The sequence below is a fragment of the Bombina bombina genome, chromosome 5 (genome assembly GCF_027579735.1).
Source record: "Bombina bombina isolate aBomBom1 chromosome 5, aBomBom1.pri, whole genome shotgun sequence".
In the NCBI taxonomy this organism is placed as follows: domain Eukaryota; kingdom Metazoa; phylum Chordata; class Amphibia; order Anura; family Bombinatoridae; genus Bombina; species Bombina bombina.
This window is the reverse complement of record NC_069503.1, coordinates 1,100,380,275-1,100,404,356: the sequence shown is the minus strand read 5'-3', so window position 1 is coordinate 1,100,404,356 and position 24,082 is coordinate 1,100,380,275. Positions and strand designations below refer to the sequence as shown.

The following is a 24,082-nucleotide window of genomic DNA, read 5'->3' as shown; positions in this document are numbered from 1 at the left end:
ATGTTAGCTTTAGTGTAGGGATTATAAGGCAGTATATGCCCCCACCTCCCCCACCCACGATCTTTAGTTAGGGGGCCCCCACACCCCCAGATTCCCTTTTCTATAGCGTAGCTGCCCCATCGATCCCTGTACCTTTGTTTTTTTCTGTTTCATAGCGTAGGGACCCTCCCACCTCCCCTGCTGGGCTGCCTGCCCGCCACTCAACTTCCATCCACACATCCCGCCGGCTCCAGCAGAAGATCATTACAGACGGTGACACACACAGTGTCACCGTCTGTAACAATCAGGCATCTGACCTCATATGGACTGATCGCGCTTCGGCTCCATATGAGGCAGATGCCTGAACAGGGCCACCACTAGAAATGTTGGGCCCCTGACTTAACCATTGATCAGCCCCCCCCCCCTTTGACATGTGCAATTTTTTACCAAGTGTCTAAAACGTATATGCACTTTATTCTTAAGTGTAGTCAAACTTGGAAATGTTGTAAAGGTAGTAACACACAAACACAGAAACACACAGACACCCTCATACACTGAAACACACACTCACGCATAAGGATTCACATATAGACACTCTAGCAGACACGAAAAGAGACACAGAAACACACAGACACACTCATACACTGAAACACACACACTCACACATAAGGATTCACATATAGACACTCTAGCAGACACAAAAAGAAACACACAAACACAGAAACACAGAGACACACTCATACACTGAAACACACACACTCACACATAAGAATAAACATATAGACATCCTAGCAGACACGAAAAGAAACACACAAACACACTCAGACACAGACACCCAAAAAGACACTCAGCACTTCTTTACATTGACCTGACAAGCAATAATGTAGACTACCGTTTTGTCAAAAAGGAGATTTAAAAAACAAAATATGGAGTTCTGATTATCTTTTTGTCAAGGAAGATGCCAACTAAATGATGACAACAGCATGCAGTGGCTGAAAGGAAGGGCCTTGAACTGCCTAAACAATAATTGAAAGGTTAAATGGTGGATTGGTGACTTCCGGAAAGGTCTCATTAGTCTCAAAGTCTGTAGAAAGATGTGAATAATCAGTAGCAAGGTCAAAATGTCCTAAAAAGGAACTGACAATGGACACACACACACTCAAACACAAACTTTCACATACACCCAAGGAAACACCCACAGAGACAGCCTCAGAAAACACACAAAAACATACACACACACAGAAAGACACCCACAGAAAACACACAAAGACATACACAGACAGAGAAACAACCACATAAAACACACAAAGACATACATACACACACACCCTCACTGAGACATCCACAGAAAACACACAAAGACATACATACACTCTCACAGACACCCACACAAAATGCACAGACATACACACACCATCACAGAGACACCCACAGAAAATGCACAGACATACAGACACACCCTTACAGAGACATCCACAGAAAACACAGACATACATACATACATACACACACCCACCCTCACAGAGACATCCACAGAAAACACACAAAGACATACACACCCACCCACCCTCACAGAGGCACCCAGAGACAATACACAAAGACATACATACACACACCCTCACAGAGACACCCATAGAAAAAGCACAAAGACATACGCACACACCCTCACAGACATCCACAGAAAAAGCACAAAGACATACACACCCACCCTCACAGAGAGACCCACAGAAAAAATACATACACACTCATAGAGACACAAACAAAAGCACAAATACATAAACACAGACACCCACATAAACACTCACAAGAGGAAACATGTATGCACCTTGCATCTCCTAAATCAACAGTGTGTGACATGCATGATAAAAAAATTGCAGAAATTAAGAGGTCACTTTTTAAAGAATCATATTTGTAAATGTGCAAACAAAAATAATTATGTGAATTCAAAATTGTACATTAATGATCTGGGTAGATGGCTATATAAAGAAAATTACTTTTGAAAGGTTGACATATGTTTGTTTGTTTTTCTCCATTTTCCCCAACCAAGAGCACCACTTCAAATATGGTGTACAAATGTTCCCATCTGTCAGATGTACTTATGGATTTTGAAAATGCTGTACTCTATATGGTCTTGGTGGAACCATAAGCTGTGGTACTCAGTCTCATACCATTAGATCTGGTTAAATGCAGGATTTAAACTTGTTTGTATGTATTTCAAAATTAAGTCAGCCGTAGTGTAAACTGAACAGTGTTAAGTTAACCTGTCTCATTTCAAACACTGAGCAATCTTAGTCTGAGAGTATAACATGTTATGCAGATGTAAAAATCTTAGATAAAATGCCTCCTTGATCTGGAAAGTCCTTGCATAAAGGGGCAGTAAACTAGAATGCAATTAAATATTAAATATATATTAATAAAAAACCCTCATATCTGCCAAAAGGGCACATACCATTTGTGTATTGAGGAGGAAACATTTCTGCATGGCTTTAAATATAGAATTTCTACAGCATTGTCAAATAATCATAAATACACTGCTGCATATTGCTAAAAAAAGACACCATACAACTACTACCACACTGAAGTTACAATCCGAAATTGCACAAAGAAATAAAAAACATTTACTAAGTAAGTCCTACCTCCTCTGCAAATGAAAGTGATCTGCCATCTGACTCAGGCACGCACTGTACAAACTTAAGTGCCAAGTCTGTCTCACACTGTGCATAGTGGTTTAGTGCCCACTCAGAAATCCTCTCAAATGCTATTGCTTTACTCCTTGTAATAACATTTCCCATGCTCAATAGCACTCTGCTGTAGTACCCTCTGGTGGCTATCAAAATTTAAAAAAACATTTAAAAAAAAAAATAAGTTGTAAATGTAGCCACCAATAAGGAAGCGCTATCCAGGGTGCTGGACATAAAATGGGCCAGCTTCTAAGTTTTGCATTACTGCTTTTTAAATAAAGATAGCAAGAGAACGAAGAAAAAATTATAATGGGGTAAATTAGAAAGTTGCTTAAAATTACATGCTCTATCTCAATCATTAAAGAAAAAAATTGGGTTTAGTATCCTTATGGTGCAGCTATTTTATTGCATCATGCAGCATTGTGGGATATGCAGTTTTGTAAGACCCCTGATATTCAAGGAATAAGTGTCACATAGAATCGGTTTGCAAGCAGCATTCTTTGCTTGTCATAAATGAGACTATCAAAATTTTTTCTACAATGCAAAGCTAGATGGGAAAATATATTCCAGAACTTATGTTTTTAATTAAATATTGTTATTTACAGATGTGTTTGTGTTTGTACAGGGCAAACCAGGAGAACTTGGACCTCCAGGCAGAGAAGGCCTTCGAGGGCTGCCTGTAAGTATTACTTATAGACAAATTATATTATAATGAAATCTATGCAGTATTGCTTAAAAAAAAGAATAATAATCTTACATCTACATTTGGAATAATTAATAGGGCACACTTTCTGGTGCCGGAAGATATCTCCAGGTTTGTATTTATCATGTGCAGAAAAAAAAGAGAAATAAATAAAAAAATATATAAGCCTCTCTATTCTTATTGAATCAGGAATCCTTTCTTTTTTGATAAAATCATCTTCTTGGATGTGAGAACTCCAAACACTAAAACAGTATAACATGTTGAATGCAAATTCTCATATATTATTATTATTATTATTATTATTATTTTTAAGACATCTTTGTACTTTTTGTTTAAGGGGTCTCAGGACAGTGTTACATTAATGTATACCATTCTGTGCAGCAGTACTTTTCTATGCCGAGCACAAAATCTATGCAGGAGTTCTTGCCTATACTCAGCATTAACTAGGTGCAGCAGGACTTACCTATACTGAGTACTGACACGGTGCAGCAGTACTTAACTATATTGAGCATTGATTCTGTGCAGAGGTAATTGCCTAAATTGAGCACTGAATCTACACAGAAGTACTTGCCTATACTAAGCACTAATTCTGTGCAGCAGTACTTGCCTATACTGAGTTCTGACACTGTGCAGCAGTACTTGCCTTTACAGAATACTGATTCTGTGCAGAAGTACTTGGCTATACTAAACACTGATTTTGTGCAGAAGTACTTGCCTTGCTGGTTGACTTACTGTGCAGAAGTACTAGCCAATACTATTGACTTACTGTGCAGAAGTACTTGCCTATACTATTAACTTACTGTGCAGAAGAACTTGCCTATACTAAACACTGATTATGTGTTGCAGTACTTGCCTATACTGAGTTCTGACACTGTGCAGCAGTAATACTGATTCTGTGCAGAAGTACTTGGCTATACTAAACACTGATTTTGTGCAGAAGTACTTGCCTTGCTGGTTGACTTACTGTGCAGAAGTACTAGCCAATACTATTGACTTACTGTGCAGAAGTACTTGCCTATACTATTAACTTACTGTGCAGAAGTACTTGCCTATACTAAACACTGATTATGTGCAGCAGTACTTGCCTATACTGAGTTCTGGCACTGTGCAGCAGTACTTGCCTTTAAGGAATACTGATTCTGTGCAGAAGTACTTGGCTATACTAAACACTGATTTTGTGTAGAAGTACTTGCCTTGCTGGTTGACTTACTGTGCAGAAGTACTAGCCAATACTATTGACTTACTGTGCAGAAGTACTTGCCTATACTATTAACTTACTGTACAGAAGTACTTGCCTATAATGTTTACTTGCTGTGCAGAAGTACTTGCCTATACTGTTGACTTACTGTGCAGAAGTACTTATCTATACTGTTGACTTGCTGTGCAGAAGTACTTGCCTATACTATTGACTTACTGTGCAGAAGTACTTGCCTATACTATTAACTTACTTACTGATTCTGTATGGAAAAAAAAACTTGTCTTTACTGTGAACTGAATCTGTGCAGAAGTATTAAATTACCACACTTACTATGCAGAACTATTTGTATATACTATTGAATTACTGCACAGCAGTACTTGCCTATACTATTGACTTACTATGCAGAAGTACTTGCCTATTCTGTTGACTTACTGCGCAGAAGTACTTGCCTATACTACTGACTTACTGTGCAGAAGTACTTGCCAATACTATTGACTTACTACACAGAAGTACTTGCCTATACCATTGACTTACTGCGCAGAAGTACTTGCCTATTCTGTTGACTTACTGCACAAAAGTACTTGCCTATTCTATTGATTTACTGAACAGAAGTACTTGCCTATACTATTGACTTACTGCACAGAAGTACTTGCCAATACTATTGACCTACTACACAGAAGTACTTGCCTATACTATTAAGTTACTGTGCAAAAGTACTTGCCTATACTATTAACTTACTACACATAAGTTCTTGTTTATACTATTGACTTAATAGACAGAAGTACTTGCCAATACTATTGACTTATTATGCAGCAGTACTTGCCTGTACTATTGACTTACTATGCATAAGAACTTGCTTATACTATTGACTTATTATGCAAAAGTACTTGCCTGTACTATTGACTTACTATGCTGAAGTTGTTGCCTATACAATTGTCTTACTATGCATAAGTTCTTGTCTATTCTATTGACCTATTATGCAGAAGTACTTGTCTATACTGTTAATTTATTATGCAGAAGTACTTGCCTATAGTATTCACTTATTATGCAGAAGTACTTGTCTATACTATTGATTTACTGTGCAGAAATACTTGCCTATACTAATGACTTATTATGCAGAAGTACTTTCCTATACTATTGACTTACTATGCAGAAGTACTTGCATATACTGTCGACTTACTGTGAATAAGTACTTGCCTATACTGTCGACTTACTGTGAATAAGTACTTGCCTATATTATTGACTTACTGTGCAGAAGTACTTGCCTATACTATTGACTTACTGTGCAGCAGTACTTGCCTATATTATTGACTTACTGTGCAGAAGTACTTGCCTATACTATTGACTTACTGTGCAGCAGTACTTGCCTATATTATTAACTTACTGTGTAGAAGTACTTGCCTATATTATTGACTTACTATGCAGCAGTACTTGCCTATATTATTGATTTACTGTGTAGAAGTACTTGCCTATACTATTGACTTACTGTGCAGAAGTACTTGCCTATACTATTGACTTACTGAGCAGAAGTACTTGCCTATACTATTGATTTACTGTGTAGAAGTACTTGCCTATACTATTGACTTACTGTGCAGAAGAACTTGCCTATACTATTGACTTACTGTGCAGCAGTACTTGCCTATATTATTAACTTACTGTGTAGAAGTACTTGCCTATATTATTGACTTACTATGCAGCAGTACCTCCCTATATTATTGATTTACTGTGTAGAAGTACTTGCCTATACTATTGACTTACTGTGCAGAAGTACTTGCCTATACTATTGACTTACTGTGTAGAAGTACTTGCCTATACTATTGATTTACTGTGTAGAAGTACTTGCCTATACTATTGACTTACTGTGCAGAAGTACTTGCCTATACTATTGACTTATTTTGAAAATGTACTTGCTTATAAGGAACACTGATTCTGTGCAGAAAAAAAAACTTGCATTTACTGTGCACTGATTCTGTGCAGAAGTACTTGCCTACACTGAGCACTGATTCTGTGCAGAAGTATTTGCCTACACTGAGTACTGATTCTGTGCAGAAGTACTTGACTACACTGAGCACTGATTCTGTGCAGAAGTACTTGCCTACACTGAGTACTGATTCTGTGCAGAAGTACTTGCCTACACTGAGCACTGATTCTGTGCAGAAGTACTTACCTACACTGAGCACTGATTCTGTGCATAAGTACTTGCCAACACTGAGCACTGATTCTGTGCAGAACTACTTGCCTACACTGAGTACTGATTCTGTGCAGTAGTACTTGCTTACACTGAGCACTGATTCGGTGCAGAAGTACTTACCTAAACTGAACACTGCTTTTGTGCAGAAGTACTTACCAACAGTGAACACTGATTCTGTGCAGAAGTACTTACCTACACTGAGCACTGATTATGTGGAGACGTACTTGCCTACACTGAGTAACGATTCTGTGCAGCAGTACTTACCTACATTGAGTACTGATTCTGAGCAGAAGTACTTGCCTACACTGAGCACTGATTCTGTGCAGAAGTAATTGCCTACACTGAGTAATGATTCTGTGCAGAAGTAATTGTCTACACTGAGCACTGATTCTGTACAGAAGTACTTGCCTACATTGAGTAATGATTCTGTGCAGAAGTACTTGCCAACACTGAGCACTAATTCTGTGCAGAAGTAATTACCTACACTGAACACTGATTATGTGCAGAAGTACTTACCTACACTGAGTACTTATTCTGTGGAGAAGTATTTGACTACACTGAGTAAGGATTCTGTGCAGAATTACTTGCCTACACTGAGCAATGATTCTGTGCAGAAGTTCTTACCTACACTGAGTACTGATTCTGTGCAGAAGTACTTGCCTACACTGAGTACTGATTCTGTGCAGAAGTACTTGTCTACACTGAGCACTGATTCTGTGCAGAAGTACTTGCCTACACTGAGTACTGATTCTGTGCAGAAGTACTTGCCTACACTGAGTACTGATTCTGTGCAGAAGTACTTGCCTACACTGAGCACTGATTCTGTGCAGAAGTGCTTGCCTACACTGAGTACTGATTCTATGCAGAAGTACTTGCCTACACTGAGCACTGATTTTGTGCAGAAGTACTTGCCTACACTGAATACTAATTCTGTGCAGAAGTACGTGCTTACACTGAACACTGATTCTGTGCAGGAGTACTTGCTTACACTGAGCACTGATTCTGTGCAGAAGTAATTACCTACACTGACCACTGATTCTGTGCAGAAGTACTTGATTACACTGAGCACTGATTCTGTGCAGAAGTACTTGCCTACACTGAGTACTGATTCTGTGCAGAAGTATTTGCTTACACTGAGCACTGATTCTGTGCAGGAGTACTTGCTTACACTGAGCACTGATTCTGTGCAGAAGTACTTACCTACACTGAGCACTAATTCTGTGCAGAAGTACTTGCCTACACTGAACACTGATTCTGTGCAGAAGTACTTGCCTACACTGAGTACTGATTCTGTGCAGGAGTACTTGCTTACATTGAGCACTGATTCTGTGCAGAAGTACTTGCCTACACTGAGTACTGATTCTGTGCAGGAGTACTTGCTTACATTGAGCACTGATTCTGTGCAGAAGTACTTGCCTACACTGAGTACTGATTCTGTGCAGGAGTACTTGCTTACATTGAGCACTGATTCAGTGCAGAAGTACTTGTCTACACTGAGCACTGATTCTGTGCAGAAGTACTTACCTAAACTGAAAACTGCTTTTGTGCAGAAGTACTTACCTACACTGAACACTGATTCTGTGCTGAAGTACTTGCCTACACTGAGCACTGATTTTGTGCAGACGTACTTGCCTACAGTGAGTAACGATTCTGTGCAGAAGTACTTACCTACACTGAGCACTGATTCTGTTCAGACGTACTTGCCTACACTGTGTAAAGATTCTGTGCAGAAGTACTTACCTACATTGAGTACTCTGATGCTGAGCAGAAGTACTTGCCTACACTGAGCACTGATTATGTGCCGAAATACTTGCCTACACTGAGTAATGCTTCTGTGCAGAAGTACTTGCCTACACTGAGCACTGATTCTTTGCAGAAGTACTTGCCTACACTGAGTAATGATTCTGTGCAGAAGTACTTACCTGCACTGATCACTGATTCTGCGCAGAAGTACTTACCTACACTGAGCACTGATTCTGTGCAGAAGTACTTGCCTACACTGAGCACTGATTCTGTGCAGAAGTAATTACCTAAACTGAACACTGATTATGTGCAGACGTACTTACCTACACTGAGTACCTATTCTGTGCAGAAGTACTTGCCTACACTGAGTAATGATTCTGTGCAGAATTACTTGCCTACACTGAGCACTGATTCTGTGCAGAAGTACTTGCCTACACGGAGTAATGATTCTGTGCAGAATTACTTGCCTACAGTGAGCACTGATTCTGTGCAGAAGTACTTGCCAACACTGAGCACTGGTTCTGTGCAGAAGTACTTATCTACACTGAGTACTGATTCTGTGCAGAAGTACTTGCCTACACTGAGTTCTGATTCTGTGTAGAAGTACTTGCCTACACTGAGTACTGATTCTGTGCAGAAGTACTTGCCTACACTGAGTACTGATTCTGTGCATAAGTACTTGCCTACACTGAGCACTGATTCTGTGCAGAAGTTCTTGCCTACACTGAGTACTGATTCTGTGCAGAAGTACTTGCCTACACTGAGCACTGATTCTGTGCAGAAGTACTTGCCTACACTGAGTACTGATTCTGTGCAGAAGTACTTGTCTACACTGAGTACTGATTCTGTGCAGAAGTACTTGCCTACACTGAGCACTGATTCTTTGCAGAAGTACTTGCCTACACTGAGCACTGATTCTGTGCAGAAGTACTTGCCTACACTGAGCACTGGTTCTGGGCAGAAGTACTTGCCTACACTGAATACTGATTTTGTGCAGAAGTACTTGCTTACACTGAGCACTGATTCTGTGCAGGAGTACTTGCTTACACTGAGCACTGATTCTGTGCAGGAGTACTTGCTTACACTGAGCACTGATTCTGTGCAGGAGTACTTGCTTACACTGAGCACTGATTCTGTGCAGAAGTACTTGCTTACACTGAGCACTGATTCTGTGCAGGAGTATTTGCCTACACTGAATACTGATTCTGTGCAGAAGTACTTGCTTACACTGAGCACTGATTCTGTGCAGGAGTACTTGCTTACACTGAGCACTGATTCTGTGCAGAAGTACTTGCTTACACTGAGCACTGATTCTGTGCAGGAGTACTTGCCTACACTGAATACTGATTCTGTGCAGAAGTACTTGCTTACACTGAGCACTGATTCTGTGCAGAAGTGCTTACCTACACTGAGCACAGTCAGTGCAAAAATTGTTGTATTGACTGGACTCTGATTAATAAAAAAACCCATTAATTATATTCATAACGAGGGGTGAATATTTATTCACTGCTTTTCACTGACTTATTTTACAGCAAACTTTGAACAATGTAGTTTATGAATCTCTATAGTACTGTATTTATAAATCATGCTATACATAAATTGTTCGAAAGTATAGCACTGTGGACAGTACTGATTGAGTAACAAGAGCTATGGCACAGGCCCTTAACTTCTAAGTTTGACAAATGGTATTAGAAAATCATAATGAACAAGTTGCTGGTTTTCTAATTTTTTCTTTTTTTATAAATATTATTTTCTAGTGTGCACAACAGCATTGCTACAAGCAAATATTGATGAATGTTTCCTTTTACACTATACTAAATTTATAAGCTACACAGTTCACAGAAAAAAATAGATAGTTATATCAAAATAAATAGTCCAGCGTACATTATTGGACATGCAAAAATATACAAGATAAAACATTCTAACATTTCTTACAAAATCAATCTATATCTTTGTTATTCCAAAACATTTTAAATAGTTATTATTTTTTTAATACTTGGCATTTCAGTGATATATAACATTGATTGAAGTTTTATATTTCTCCAACATAGGTGTGTCCGGTCCACGGCGTCATCCTTACTTGTGGGATATTCTCTTCCCCAACAGGAAATGGCAAAGAGCCCAGCAAAGCTGGTCACATGATCCCTCCTAGGCTCCGCCTACCCCAGTCATTCTCTTTGCCGTTGCACAGGCAACATCTCCACGGAGATGGTTAAGAGTTTTTTGGTGTTTAAATGTAGTTTTTATTCTTCAATCAAGAGTTTGTTATTTTAAAATAGTGCTGGTATGTACAATTTACTCTGAAACAGAAAAGAGATGAAGATTTCTGTTTGTAAGAGGAAGATGATTTTAGCAACCGTTACTAAAATCGATGGCTGTTTCCACACAGGACTGTTGAGATGAAGTAACTTCAGTTGGGGGAAACAGTGGGCAGACTTTGCTGCTTGAGGTATGACACATTTCTAACAAGACTTGGTAATGCTGGAAGCTGTCATTTTCCCTATGGGAACCGGTAAGCCATTTTCTTAGTTTAGTATAAGAATAAAGGGCTTCACAAGGGCTTTAAAGACTGGTAGACATTTTCTGGGCTAAAACGATTACTTTATAAGTAGATTTTGTGGATTATAACTATAAATAGTTTTTATAATCTTGGGGATTGTTTTAAAAAAAAAAAAAAAAAAAAAAAACGGCAGGCACTGTATTGGACACCTTTTTCACTGGGGGCCTTTTCTAGTCATAGGCAGAGCCTCATTTTCGCGCCACTAATGCGCAGTTGTTTTTGGAAGCAAGGCATGCAGATGCATGTGTGAGGAGCTAAGAACCACTGAAAAAGCTTATTGAAGGCGTCATTTGGTATCGTATTCCCCTCTGGGCTTGGTTGGGTCTCAGCAAAGCAGATACCAGGGACTGTATAGGGGTTAAATGTAAAAACGGCTCCGGTTCCGTTATTTTAAGAGTTAAAGCTTTCAAATTTGGTGTGCAATACTTTTAAGGCTTTAAGACACTGTGGTGAAATTTTGGTGAATTTGAACAATTTCTTCATACTTTTTCACATATTCAGTAATAAAGTGTGTTCAGTTTAAAATTTAAAGTGACAGTAACGGTTTTATTTTAAAACGTTTTTTGTGCTTTGTTATCAAGTTTATGCCTGTTAACATGTCTGAACCATCAGATAGACGATGTTCTGTATGTTTGAAAGCCAAGGTTCCTCCCCACTTAAATATATGTGATGAATGTGACATAGTGTCCAAACAAAGTAGGGACAATGATGCCACTGATAATGATGTTGCCCAAGATGATTCCTCAAGTGAGGGGAGTAAGCATGGTACTGCATCATCCCCTTCTGTGTCTACACCAGTCTTGCCCACACAAGAGGTCCCTAGTACATCTAGTGCGCCAATACTTCTTACTATGCAACAATTAACGGCTGTAATGGATAATTCTATCAAAAACATTTTATCCAAAATGCCCACTTATCAGAGAAAGCGCGATTGCTCTGTTTTAGATACTGAAGAGCATGAGGACGCTGATGATAATGGTTCTGACATACCCTCAAACCAATCTGAAGGGGCCAGGAGGGAGGTTTTGTCTGAGGGAGAAATTTCAGATTCAGGAAAAATTTCTCAACAAGCTGAACCTGATGTTATTACATTTAAATTTAAATTAGAACATCTCCGCGCCCTGCTTAAGGAGGTGTTATCTACTCTGGATGATTGTGACAATTTGGTCATTCCAGAGAAATTATGTAAGATGGACACGTTCCTAGAGGTCCCGGTGCCCCCCGATGCTTTTCCTATACCCAAGCAGGTGGCGGACATTGTAAATAAGGAATAGGAAAGGCCCGGCATACCTTTTGTTCCTCACCCTATATTTAAGAAATTATTTCCCATGGTCAACCCCAGAAAGGACTTATGGCAGACAGTCCCCAAGGTCGAGGGGGCGGTTTCTACTCTAAACAAACGCACTTCTATCCCTATAGAAGATAGTTGTGCTTTCAAAGATCCTATGGATAAAAAATTAGAGGGTTTGCTTAAAAAGATGTTTGTTCAGCAAGGTTACCTTCTACAACCAATTTCATGCATTGTTCCTGTCACTACAGCAGCGTGTTTCTGGTTCGAAGAACTAGAAAAGTCGCTCAATAAAGAATCTTCGTATGAGGAGGTTATGGACAGAGTTCAAGCACTTAAATTGGCTAACTCTTTTATCTTAGACGCCACTTTGCAATTAGCTAGATTAGCGGCGAAAAATTCAGGTTTTGCTATTGTGGCGCGCAGAGCGCTTTGGCTAAAGTCTTGGTCAGCGGATGTGTCCTCCAAGAACAAATTGCTTAACATCCCTTTCAAGGGTAAGACGCTGTTTGGCCCTGACTTGAAAGAGATTATTTCAGACATCACTGGGGGAAAGGGCCACGCCCTTCCTCAGGATAGGTCTTTTAAGGCTAAAAATAAGCCAAATTTTCGTCCCTTTCGCAGAAACGGACCAGCCTCAAATTCTACATCCTCTAAGCAAGAGGGTAATACTTCTCAAACCAAACCAGCCTGGAGGCCGACGCAAGGCTGGAACAAGGGTAAGCAGGCCAAGAAACCTGCCACTGCTACTAAAACAGCATGAAGTGTTGGCCCCCGATCCGGGACCGGATCTGGTGGGGGGCAGACTCTCTCTCTTTGCTCAGGCTTGGGCAAGAGATGTTCAGGATCCTTGGGCGCTAGAAATAGTTTCTCAAGGTTATCTCCTGGAATTCAAGGAACTACCCCCAAGGGGAAGGTTCCACAGGTCTCAATTGTCTTCAAACCAAATAAAAAGACAGGCATTCTTACATTGTGTAGAAGACCTGTTAAGAATGGGAGTGATTCATCCTGTTCCATTAGGAGAACAAGGGATGGGGTTTTACTCCAATCTGTTCATAGTTCCCAAAAAAGAGGGAACATTCAGACCAATTTTAGATCTCAAGATTCTAAACAAATTCCTCAGGGTTCCATCGTTCAAAATGGAAACCATTCGAACAATTCTTCCTACCATCCAGGAAGGTCAATTCATGACCACAGTGGATTTAAAGGATGCGTATCTACATATTCCTATCCACAAGGAACATCATCGGTTCCTAAGGTTCGCCTTTCTGGACAAGCATTACCAGTTTGTGGCACTTCCATTCGGATTAGCCACTGCTCCAAGGATTTTCACAAAGGTACTAGGGTCCCTTCTAGCGGTGCTAAGACCAAGGGGCATTGCAGTAGTACCTTACTTGGACGACATACTGATTCAAGCGTCGTCTCTGTCAAAAGCAAAGGCTCATACGGACATTGTCCTAGCCTTTCTCAGATCTCACGGGTGGAAAGTGAACATAGAAAAAAGTTCTCTGTCCCCGTCAACAAGAGTTCCCTTCTTGGGAACAATAATAGACTCCTTAGAAATGAAGATTTTTCTGACAGAAGCCAGAAAATCAAAACTTCTAAGCTCTTGTCAAGTACTTCATTCTGTTCTTCTTCCTTCCATAGCGCAGTGCATGGAAGTAATAGGTTTGATGGTTGCGGCAATGGACATAGTTCCTTTTGCACAAATTCATCTAAGACCATTACAACTGTGCATGCTCAGACAGTGGAATGGGGATTATACAGACTTGTCTCCGACGATCCAAGTAGATTAAAGAACCAGAGATTCACTCCGTTGGTGGCTGACCCTGGACAACCTGTCACAGGGAATGAGCTTCCGCAGACCAGAGTGGGTCATTGTCACGACCGACGCCAGTCTGGTGGGCTGGGGCGCGGTCTGGGAACCCCTGAAAGCTCAGGGTCTATGGTCTCGGGAAGAATCTCTTCTCCCGATAAACATTCTGGAACTGAGAGCGATATTCAATGCTCTCAAAGCTTGGCCTCAACTAGCAAAGGCCAAATTCATAAGGTTTCAATCAGACAACATGACGACTGTTGCATATATCAACCATCAGGGGGGAACAAGGAGTTCCCTGGCGATGGAAGAAGTGACCAAAATAATTGAATGGGCGGAGAATCACTCCTGCCAATCCACATCCCAGGAGTGGAAAATTGGGAAGCGGATTTTCTGAGTCGTCAGACATTCCATCCGGGGGAGTGGGAACTCCATCCGGAAATCTTTGCCCAAATAACTCAATTATGGGGCATTCCAGACATGGACCTGATGGCGTCTCGTCAGAACTTCAAGGTTCCTTGCTACGGGTCCAGATCCAGGGATCCCAAGGCGACTCTAGTAGATGCACTAGTAGCACCTTGGACCTTCAACCTAGCTTATGTATTCCCACCGTTTCCTCTCATTCCCAGGCTGGTAGCCAGGATCAATCAGGAGAGGGCTTCGGTGATCTTGATAGCTCCTGCGTGGCCACGCAGAACTTGGTATGCAGACCTGGTGAATATGTCATCGGCTCCACCATGGAGGCTACCTTTGAGACAGGACCTTCTTGTTCAAGGTCCATTCGAACATCCGAATCTGGCTTCACTCCAACTGACTGCTTGGAGATTGAACGCTTGATTTTATCAAAGCGTGGGTTTTCAGATTCTGTCATTGATACTCTTATTCAGGCTAGAAAGCCTGTAACTAGGAAAATTTACCATAAAATATGGAAAAAATATATCTGTTGGTGTGAATCTAAAGGATTCCCATGGAACAAGATAAAAATTCCTAAGATTCTATCCTTTCTACAAGAGGGTTTGGAGAAAGGATTATCTGCAAGTTCTTTGAAGGGACAGATTTCTGCTTTATCTGTTTTACTTCACAAAAAGCTGGCGGCTGTGCCAGATGTTCAAGCTTTTGTTCAGGCTCTGGTTAGAATCAAGCCTGTTTACAAACCTTTGACTCCTCCTTGGAGTCTCAATTTAGTTCTTTCAGTTCTTCAAGGGGTTCCGTTTGAACGCTTACATTCCGTAGATATTAAGTTACTATCTTGGAAAGTTTTGTTTTTGGTTGCAATTTCTTCTGCTAGAAGAGTTTCAGAGTTGTCTGCTCTGCAGTGTTCTCCTCCTTATCTGGTGTTCCATGCAGATAAGGTGGTTTTGCGTACTAAACCTGGTTTTCTTCCGAAGGTTGTTTCTAACAAAAACATTAACCAGGAGATAGTTGTGCCTTCTTTGTGTCCGAATCCAGTTTCAAAGAAGGAACGTTTGTTACACAATTTGGATGTAGTTCGTGCTCTAAAATTCTATTTAGAGGCTACAAAGGATTTCAGACAAACATCTTCTTTGTTTGTTGTTTATTCTGGTAAAAGGAGAGGTCAAAAAGCAACTTCTACCTCTCTCTCTTTTTGGCTTAAAAGCATCATCCGATTGGCTTATGAGACTGCCGGACGGCAGCCTCCTGAAAGAATCACAGCTCACTCCACTAGGGCTGTGGCTTCCACATGGGCCTTCAAGAACGAGGCTTCTGTTGATCAGATATGTAAGGCAGCGACTTGGTCTTCACTGCACACTTTTACCAAATTTTACAAATTTGATACTTTTGCTTCTTCTGAGGCTATTTTTGGGAGAAAGGTTTTGCAAGCCGTGGTGCCTTCCATCTAGGTGACCTGATTTGCTCCCTCCCATCATCCGTGTCCTAAAGCTTTGGTATTGGTTCCCACAAGTAAGGATGACGCTGTGGACTGGACACACCTATGTTGGAGAAAACAGAATTTATGCTTACCTGATAAATTACTTTCTCCAACGGTGTGTCCGGTCCACGGCCCGCCCTGGTTTTTTAATCAGGTCTGATGAATTATTTTCTCTAACTACAGTCACCACGGTATCATATTATTTCTCCTATGCATATTCCTCCTTTACGTCGGTCGAATGACTGGGGTAGGCGGAGCCTAGGAGGGATCATGTGACCAGCTTTGCTGGGCTCTTTGCCATTTCCTGTTGAGGAAGAGAATATCCCACAAGTAAGGATGACGCCGTGGACCGGACACACCGTTGGAGAAAGTAATTTATCAGGTAAGCATAAATTCTGTTTTTTGTATTTGCTCAAAGAAATTGATTCCTAAAATATAAAAACATGTCTGATATGTTAAAAAGCAAAATAGTATCATTATAAATGAAAAGATATGTGTTGGTTAAATTTTTCCCATCAACATTTTTTGAAATTCATCCGATTTTTGTAAAAAGCATGTCTTAATCTTATTAGGTGAAAATTATGAGGCAAATATATCAAACCATAAATACTTTTAATCATTGAATGCAGTCTTTGAGCTGTGCATCTTTTGAAATTCTAAATTTTAGTCAATCATAATTGCAACCATTACAAAGTCAACATTATCATTTTTTTAAATAAATTTATTGTGTACAAACAACATCAGAATCACACAAGCTTTTCTAATAAAGGGCACTGTTAACCTGAGGATATTGTATATAAGGGGTATTCTTTTTTTTTTCTTTTTCTTTGTAAGGGTAGCCTTAAAAGTGATGAATAGTATGCATTACATATTCAAATGGGATAACACTGGTTAGCAACTGGAGCAAACGTACTGTTGTGCTCTGTTTGCCTCCTTTCCAATAGTTTGTGCAACATTATATGGGGCAAATGAAAATTGTTTGGAGCATTATGTAAATGTCATGCTTTAATTGATTTTCTTAAGTTCAGAAACAGGCATTCTTTTTGACTCTTTGGGGCCAATTTATAATAATGCAGACGGACAATGGACATGATCCGCTGTAGCAGATCATGTCCGCCCAACATCGCTAAATGCTGACAGCATGCACTGTTGGTATTTAACATTGCACAAGCATTTCTAGTGAAATGCTTGTGCAATGCCGCCCCCTGCAGATTGGCCGTTAGCAGGTGGTGTCAATCATCCCAATCGTATCTGATCGGGATGGTTGCTGTCCGCCGCCTCAGAGGTGGCAGACGAGTTAAGGAGCAGTGGTCTTCAGACCGCTGTTTCTTAACTTATGTTTTAGGGAACCTGAAAATATGGTGGTCAATTGCCACATCCGCTGCTTGTTAAATCTACCCCATAGGATAAAAGATCTTTGCAATTACAAAAACACCACTTAGATGAGAACTGTGTGCGGTTCTGGAGGCCATATCTCGAGAAGAATAAAGATAAGTTTGAATCTGTTCACAGGAGGGCTACTAAAATGGTATATGATCTAAAAATATAACTTACCAGGAAAGGGTCAATGACCTAAATAGGTATAGCTTAGAGGAGAGAAGGGAAAGAGGTAATATGATAGAAGATTTCAAGTATATTAAGGGGCTGCCTTAATAAAACTAAGGCTGAAAGTATTTTTCACAAAAAGATTAACTCCAGAACAAGAGGCCATGATCTCAAAATCAAGAGTAGTAGGTTCAGGAATAATTTGCAGAAATGGTGGTTGATTTATGGAATGAACTTCCATTAGATGTGGTAATTACAAACACTGTGGGAAATGCTTGCGATAAGCATACGGCTGTTATACAGAATAAAAGAGCTTAAACTTTTCAGACATTTTGGGCAGGCCTATTGGGCCTATAGTTTTTATCTGCCATCAAACTTTTCTCTGTTTCTATGTAGATAATTTCAAGTTATTCTAGGCTTACCAGTGATGGGTTATTTTCATTAGGAATTCATTTTCTGCGCACATTTTGACTTATGAAGCGCTTTGTGCTCTCTTGTTGAAGGGTCAGTAGAAAAACATAAATTAAATAAAGGGCAACATAGATATTTAAAGGAACAGGAAACACTTTTGATCTATTGGAAGACTGAAAAAATGTAATTGAAAGGTGTTTACTGTCCCTTAAACATCTCCTTAGAGTCATGTTCTCAATTTGAGTTACAAACTAATCATACATTTCTGCTTCAGGGTTTCAAGGGACATAGAGGAGACACAGGCTTGCCTGGTTCCAGGGTGAGTAATATGCTTTTTACTTTCAAATATTTACAGCTGGCAGTAAAGTATGTTTGTGTTACTATTAAATTGTAGTCATATTAATGTTCAATATCACTCGAACGTTGTATGTATGTGTTGGGTACTTGTAAAGCACGGCTAATCACCTGTAAGGATATCAAGGCGCTGCTTATTTTATCGACCTCGGAAGGATGAAAGGCTGAGTGGACCTCGCCGGGGATCGAACCTGCAACCCTTGGGTTGCTATAGAGCTCAGCCACAGTGCCTTAGCATGCTGAGCTATCTGTCCGGCCAACGTTAAGCCATTAATAGGAATGTTGAATATCACTTGAGCACTAAGCCATTATTAGGAATGTTAAATATCATTTGAGTGCTAAGCCATTATTAGGAATGTTAAATATCACTTGAGTGCCAAGCCATTAATAGGAATGTTGAATATAACTTAAGCGCTAAGCGATTAATAGGAATGTTGAATATCACTTGAGCGCTAAGCCATTAGTAGGAATGTTGAATATCACTTGAGTGCAAAAGTCATTCGTATGATTGTTGAATATCACTTGAGCGCTAAGTGATTAATAGAAATTTTGAATATCACTTGAGCACAAAAGCCATTAATAGGAATGTTAAATATCACTTGAGCACTAAGCCAATAATTGGAATGTTAAATATCATTTGAGAGCTAAACCATTATTAGGAATGTTGAATATCACTTGAGTGTTAAGCCAATAATTGGAATGTTAAATATCAATTGAGCGCTAATTCATTAATAGGAATGTTGAATATCACTTGAGCGATAAGCCATTAATAGGAATGTTGAATATTACTTGAGTGCTAAGCCATTAATAGGAATGTTAAATATAACTTAAGCACTAAGCCATTAATAGGAATGTTGAATATCACTTGAGCGCTAAGCCATTAATAGGAAAGTTGAATATCATTTGAGCGCTAAGCCATTAAAGTTGAATATCCCTTGAGTGCTAAGCCATTAATAAGAATGTTGAATATCACTTGAGCGCTAAGCCATTAATAGGAATGTAGAATATCACTTGAGCGCTAAGCCATTATGTTGAATATCCCTTGAGCGCTAAGCCATTAATAGGAATGTTCAATATCACTTAACACTAAGCCATTAATACAGGGAGTGCAGAATTATTAGGCAAGTTGTATTTTTGAGGATTAATTTTATTATTGAACAACAACCATGTTCTCAATGAACCCAAACAACTCATTAATATCAAAGCTGAATATTTTTGGAAGTAGTTTTTAGTTTGTTTTTAGTTTTAGCTATTTTAGGGGGATATCTGTGTGTGCAGGTGACTATTACTGTGCATAATTATTAGGCAACTTAACAAAAAACAAATATATACCCATTTCAATTATTTATTTTTACCAGTGAAACCAATATAACATCTCAACATTCACAAATATACATTTCTGACATTCAAAAACAAAACAAAAACAAATCAGTGACCAATATAGCCACCTTTCTTTGCAAGGACACTCAAAAGCCTGCCATCCATGGATTCTGTCAGTGTTTTGATCTGTTCACCATCAACATTGCATGCAGCAGCAACCACAGCCTCCCAGACACTGTTCAGAGAGGTGTACTGTTTTCCCTCGTTGTAAATCTCACATTTGATGATGGACCACAGGTTCTCAATGGGGTTCAGATCAGGTGAACAAGGAGGCCATGTCATTAGATTTTCTTCTTTTATACCCTTTCTTGCCAGCCACGCTGTGGAGTACTTGGACGCGTGTGATGGAGCATTGTCCTGCATGAAAATCATGTTTTTCTTGAAGGATGCAGACTTCTTCCTGTACCACTGCTTGAAGAAGGTGTCTTCCAGAAACTGGCAGTAGGACTGGGAGTTGAGCTTGACTCCATCCTCAACCCGAAAAGGCCCCACAAGCTCATCTTTGATGATACCAGCCCAAACCAGTACTCCACCTCCACCTTGCTGGCGTCTGAGTCGGACTGGAGCTCTCTGCCCTTTACCAATCCAGCCACGGGCCCATCCATCTGGCCCATCAAGACTCACTCTCATTTCATCAGTCCATAAAACCTTAGAAAAATCAGTCTTGAGATATTTCTTGGCCCAGTCTTGACGTTTCAGCTTGTGTGTCTTGTTCAGTGGTGGTCGTCTTTCAGCCTTTCTTACCTTGGCCATGTCTCTGAGTATTGCACACCTTGTGCTTTTGGGCACTCCAGTGATGTTGCAGCTCTGAAATATGGCCAAACTGGTGGCAAGTGGCATCTTGGCAGCTGCACGCTTGACTTTTCTCAGTTCATGGGCAGTTATTTTGTGCCTTGGTTTTTCCACACGCTTCTTGCAACCCTGTTGACTATTTTGAATGAAACGCTTGATTGTTCAATGATCACGCTTCAGAAGCTTTGCAATTTTAAGAGTGCTGCATCCCTCTGCAAGATATCTCACTATTTTTGACTTTTCTGAGCCTGTCAAGTCCTTCTTTTGACCCATTTTGCCAAAGGAAAGGAAGTTGCCTAATAATTATGCACACCTGATATAGGGTGTTGATGTCATTAGACCACACCCCTTCTCATTACAGAGATGCACATCACCTAATATGCTTAATTGGTAGTAGGCTTTCGAGCCTATACAGCTTGGAGTAAGACAACATGCATAAAGAGGATGATGTGGTCAAAATACTCATTTGCCTAATAATTCTGCACTCCCTGTATATATATATATATATATATATATATCTCAAGAGATAAAGATATATAATAGATATATTAGATAGATTAGATATATTAGATAGATATATATGTGGAAATATCTAATTTAAAAAATAAAAATAACATGTTAAGTATATCTATTCAAAACACCTTAAAACATATTAAATGCAAATAAAAATGATATAGCATGTTTCAAGTTATTTGACTGGGAAGGGCTCAAAAGTGTATATATATATATATATATATATATATATATATTTATATATTTATTAAAGTTCTGCACTAATGGTAGTGAGGTTATCGCATGTGTTCAATCATGAGCGCCCCTTGTAATCGAGCCCCAAGTTATTAATTTAGAGTGCAGAGTGTGCAGTCAGTAAAGAGGTGAAACTACATAAAAGAAAGAAAGCAATAATATGTTGTTCAGATAAACAAAAAAAACAAAAACTGGTGCACTTATGTATTCCAAGTGGATATAGCTCTCTTCAGTCTTTCTCTTTGTATAGACTTCTTGCAGTATCATTACAGTATCATTTTTCTTATTTAGCGTAATGTGTTTCAGCAGCTAAAACTGCCTTTTTCAAGAGTGATTCAATTTTTTTACTATTGAATTGTTCTTGAAAATGGCAGTTGTAACTGGTGACAGTCATTAGCCTAGATAAGAAAGATATATTTTAATTAATTAACCCCTTTGTGACCAGACCACTTTTCAATTTGGTGACAGTCTGGGACCAAGGTTATTTTTGCATTTCTGCAGTGTTTGTGTTTAGCTGTAATTTTCCTCTTACTCATTTCCTGTACCCACACATATTATACACTGTTTTTCTTGCCATTAAATGGACTTTCTAAAGATACCATTAGCTAATTAATTAGCTAATTAAGCACACAGGTGCAGGACTCACAGGTGTTTTACATCATTTAGAGAACACACCCTCCTGAAGGGAGAGAGACCAACATTAGTCAGTGAACAGATATATAAAGCAGGAGTAATGGTAGGATGTATATATGCCTGAGGAAACGGTTTTAAACTGAGAAACGCGTTGCAGCTTTTTAGGGAGTCATTGGAACACCCCAATCCACTTGTATAACACTGTTGTGTTGTATTTTTAAATTTTAAATTTTGTTTTTAATAAATACATATATTTTTTATGGAAACAATTTTTTGAGTGGATTTATCCAACCATCCTGCTATCCTGACTTATATTTGAGAGACTAATTTCATCAACTTCCACACCCATCATTGGATATCTATACACGGGGTGAGCTGACACACCTCTCCCCAAACTGCCAGCTTGTGTCTACCAGCACATATGTGTGCTCAGCCAAATTGTGAGTACCCATTTGGGAATTTGTGAAAGTAAACATCATTATACTTTGAATGATCTGCACATGTAGTGCCCATATCTGTGTTTTTCTCCATCTCAGCACTGCAGCACAGAAGTAAAAACTCCACTGTAGCTAAGCTGTTACACCTGTCTAAATCTACAGCCTGCATCTACCAGCACATAAGTGTGCTTTTATAATATGTGAGTACCCATTTGGCTTGACTTATCATTTAATTCACGTATACTTGTTGATACCACACATGAGGCGCCCCTCTGTTTCTTCTCATTTTGTATAGCCTACCCGGACCTGTCGGTGAGGAGGAGGCAGCCAACACCTGTCCCTTTGGAATTAAAGACGACTCTCTCATATCTAAACTGCGAAAAAGGGACACATGTGTATATTTTTTTTCAACACTTTGTTTTATTACATTTGTTGAATTACTCCTTCTAATAGAACTAAACTTATTGCCGGTTAAATGTGGTGCACGCACGCGCATGCCACCCCTGCCGCAACCACGTCACATGCAGATCCGGTCACCAACATCAAACACGGATGTGACCATTGAAGGGCAGCCCATCCGCCTCCCAACTGCAGCTCCCACCCACGAACGATTGGCCCCATTGATGGCTGATGCAGGGAGGGCCACAGAGTGGCTCTCTCTGCATCAGTGTGGTAAAATGGATATTGCAGTGATGCCTGAATATTGAGGCATCACTGCAATACCCAGGAAGCAGCTGAAAGCAATCAGGATCGCTTCCAGAGCTTCAAACCCCAGAGGACGTGCCAGGAACGTCCTTGGTCATTAAGGGTGTTTTTTTGTAGGACATTCCTGGCACATCTTTGGTCGTTAAGGGGTTAAGCTGCTGATACTTGCAAAGCTTATAACAATACTGGAAAACACCTGTACAAAGATAGATAAAGATTGAAGATCTCATTATCCTCTGAAAAGTACATTATATTTTGTGCTTTTTTATCTGAATCAAGTTTGTTTAGTCTTTTCTCCAAATTTAGAACCCTTTAGTGTTTTTTCACCCCAGGCAAGATTACCAGTGGAGACAAATCAATAGTGTAGGATGCATTATCTTTCACTTAGTCCTGCATTAACCAGAGCATCTTAAAGCAGCCAAAACTTTTGTAGCGTGCTCTATACATTTAATGGATAGCACAAGTAGCGCTATTAGCACGCCTTTACACCTGCATTAAAGGTGGTTAGTTAAGTCTTATGTTCACGCATAATCCAAAATACAGATGTAAAATTTAGCACTTTTTAAGACCTGAAGTCATTTCACTATTTGCTAACCATAGGCTAAGCATTCAAGTGATATTCAACACTACTATTAATGACCTAGCGTTCAAGTGATATTCAGCATTGCTATTAATGACTTAGCGCTCTTATTCAACATACCTATTAATGGCTTAGCGCTCAAGTGATATTCAACATTCTATTAATGGCTTAGCGCTCAAATTACATTTAACATTACTACAGGGAGTGCAGAATTATTAGGCAAATGAGTATTTTGACCACATCATCCTCTTTATGCATGTTGTCTTACTCCAAGCTGTATAGGCTCGAAAGCCTACTACCAATTAAGCATATTAGGTGATGTGCATCTCTGTAATGAGAAAGGGTGTGGTCTAATGACATCAACACCCTATATCAGGTGTGCATAATTATTAGGCAACTTCCTTTCCTTTGGCAAAATGGGTCAAAAGAAGGACTTGACAGGCTCAGA

At 39.6% G+C, this 24,082-nt stretch overlaps 1 protein-coding gene across 1 annotated transcript in view; it reads left to right on the top strand.

The window, feature by feature from the left end:
- COL22A1 (collagen type XXII alpha 1 chain) overlaps window positions 1-24,082 on the top strand; it is a 667,744-nt gene that overhangs the window by 595,532 nt on the left and 48,130 nt on the right. The window contains exons 53-54 of the mRNA XM_053715381.1: window positions 3,286-3,339; window positions 18,281-18,325. Coding sequence (XP_053571356.1) covers window positions 3,286-3,339; window positions 18,281-18,325 — 99 coding nt within the window. The remainder of the gene's footprint in view (window positions 1-3,285; window positions 3,340-18,280; window positions 18,326-24,082) is intronic.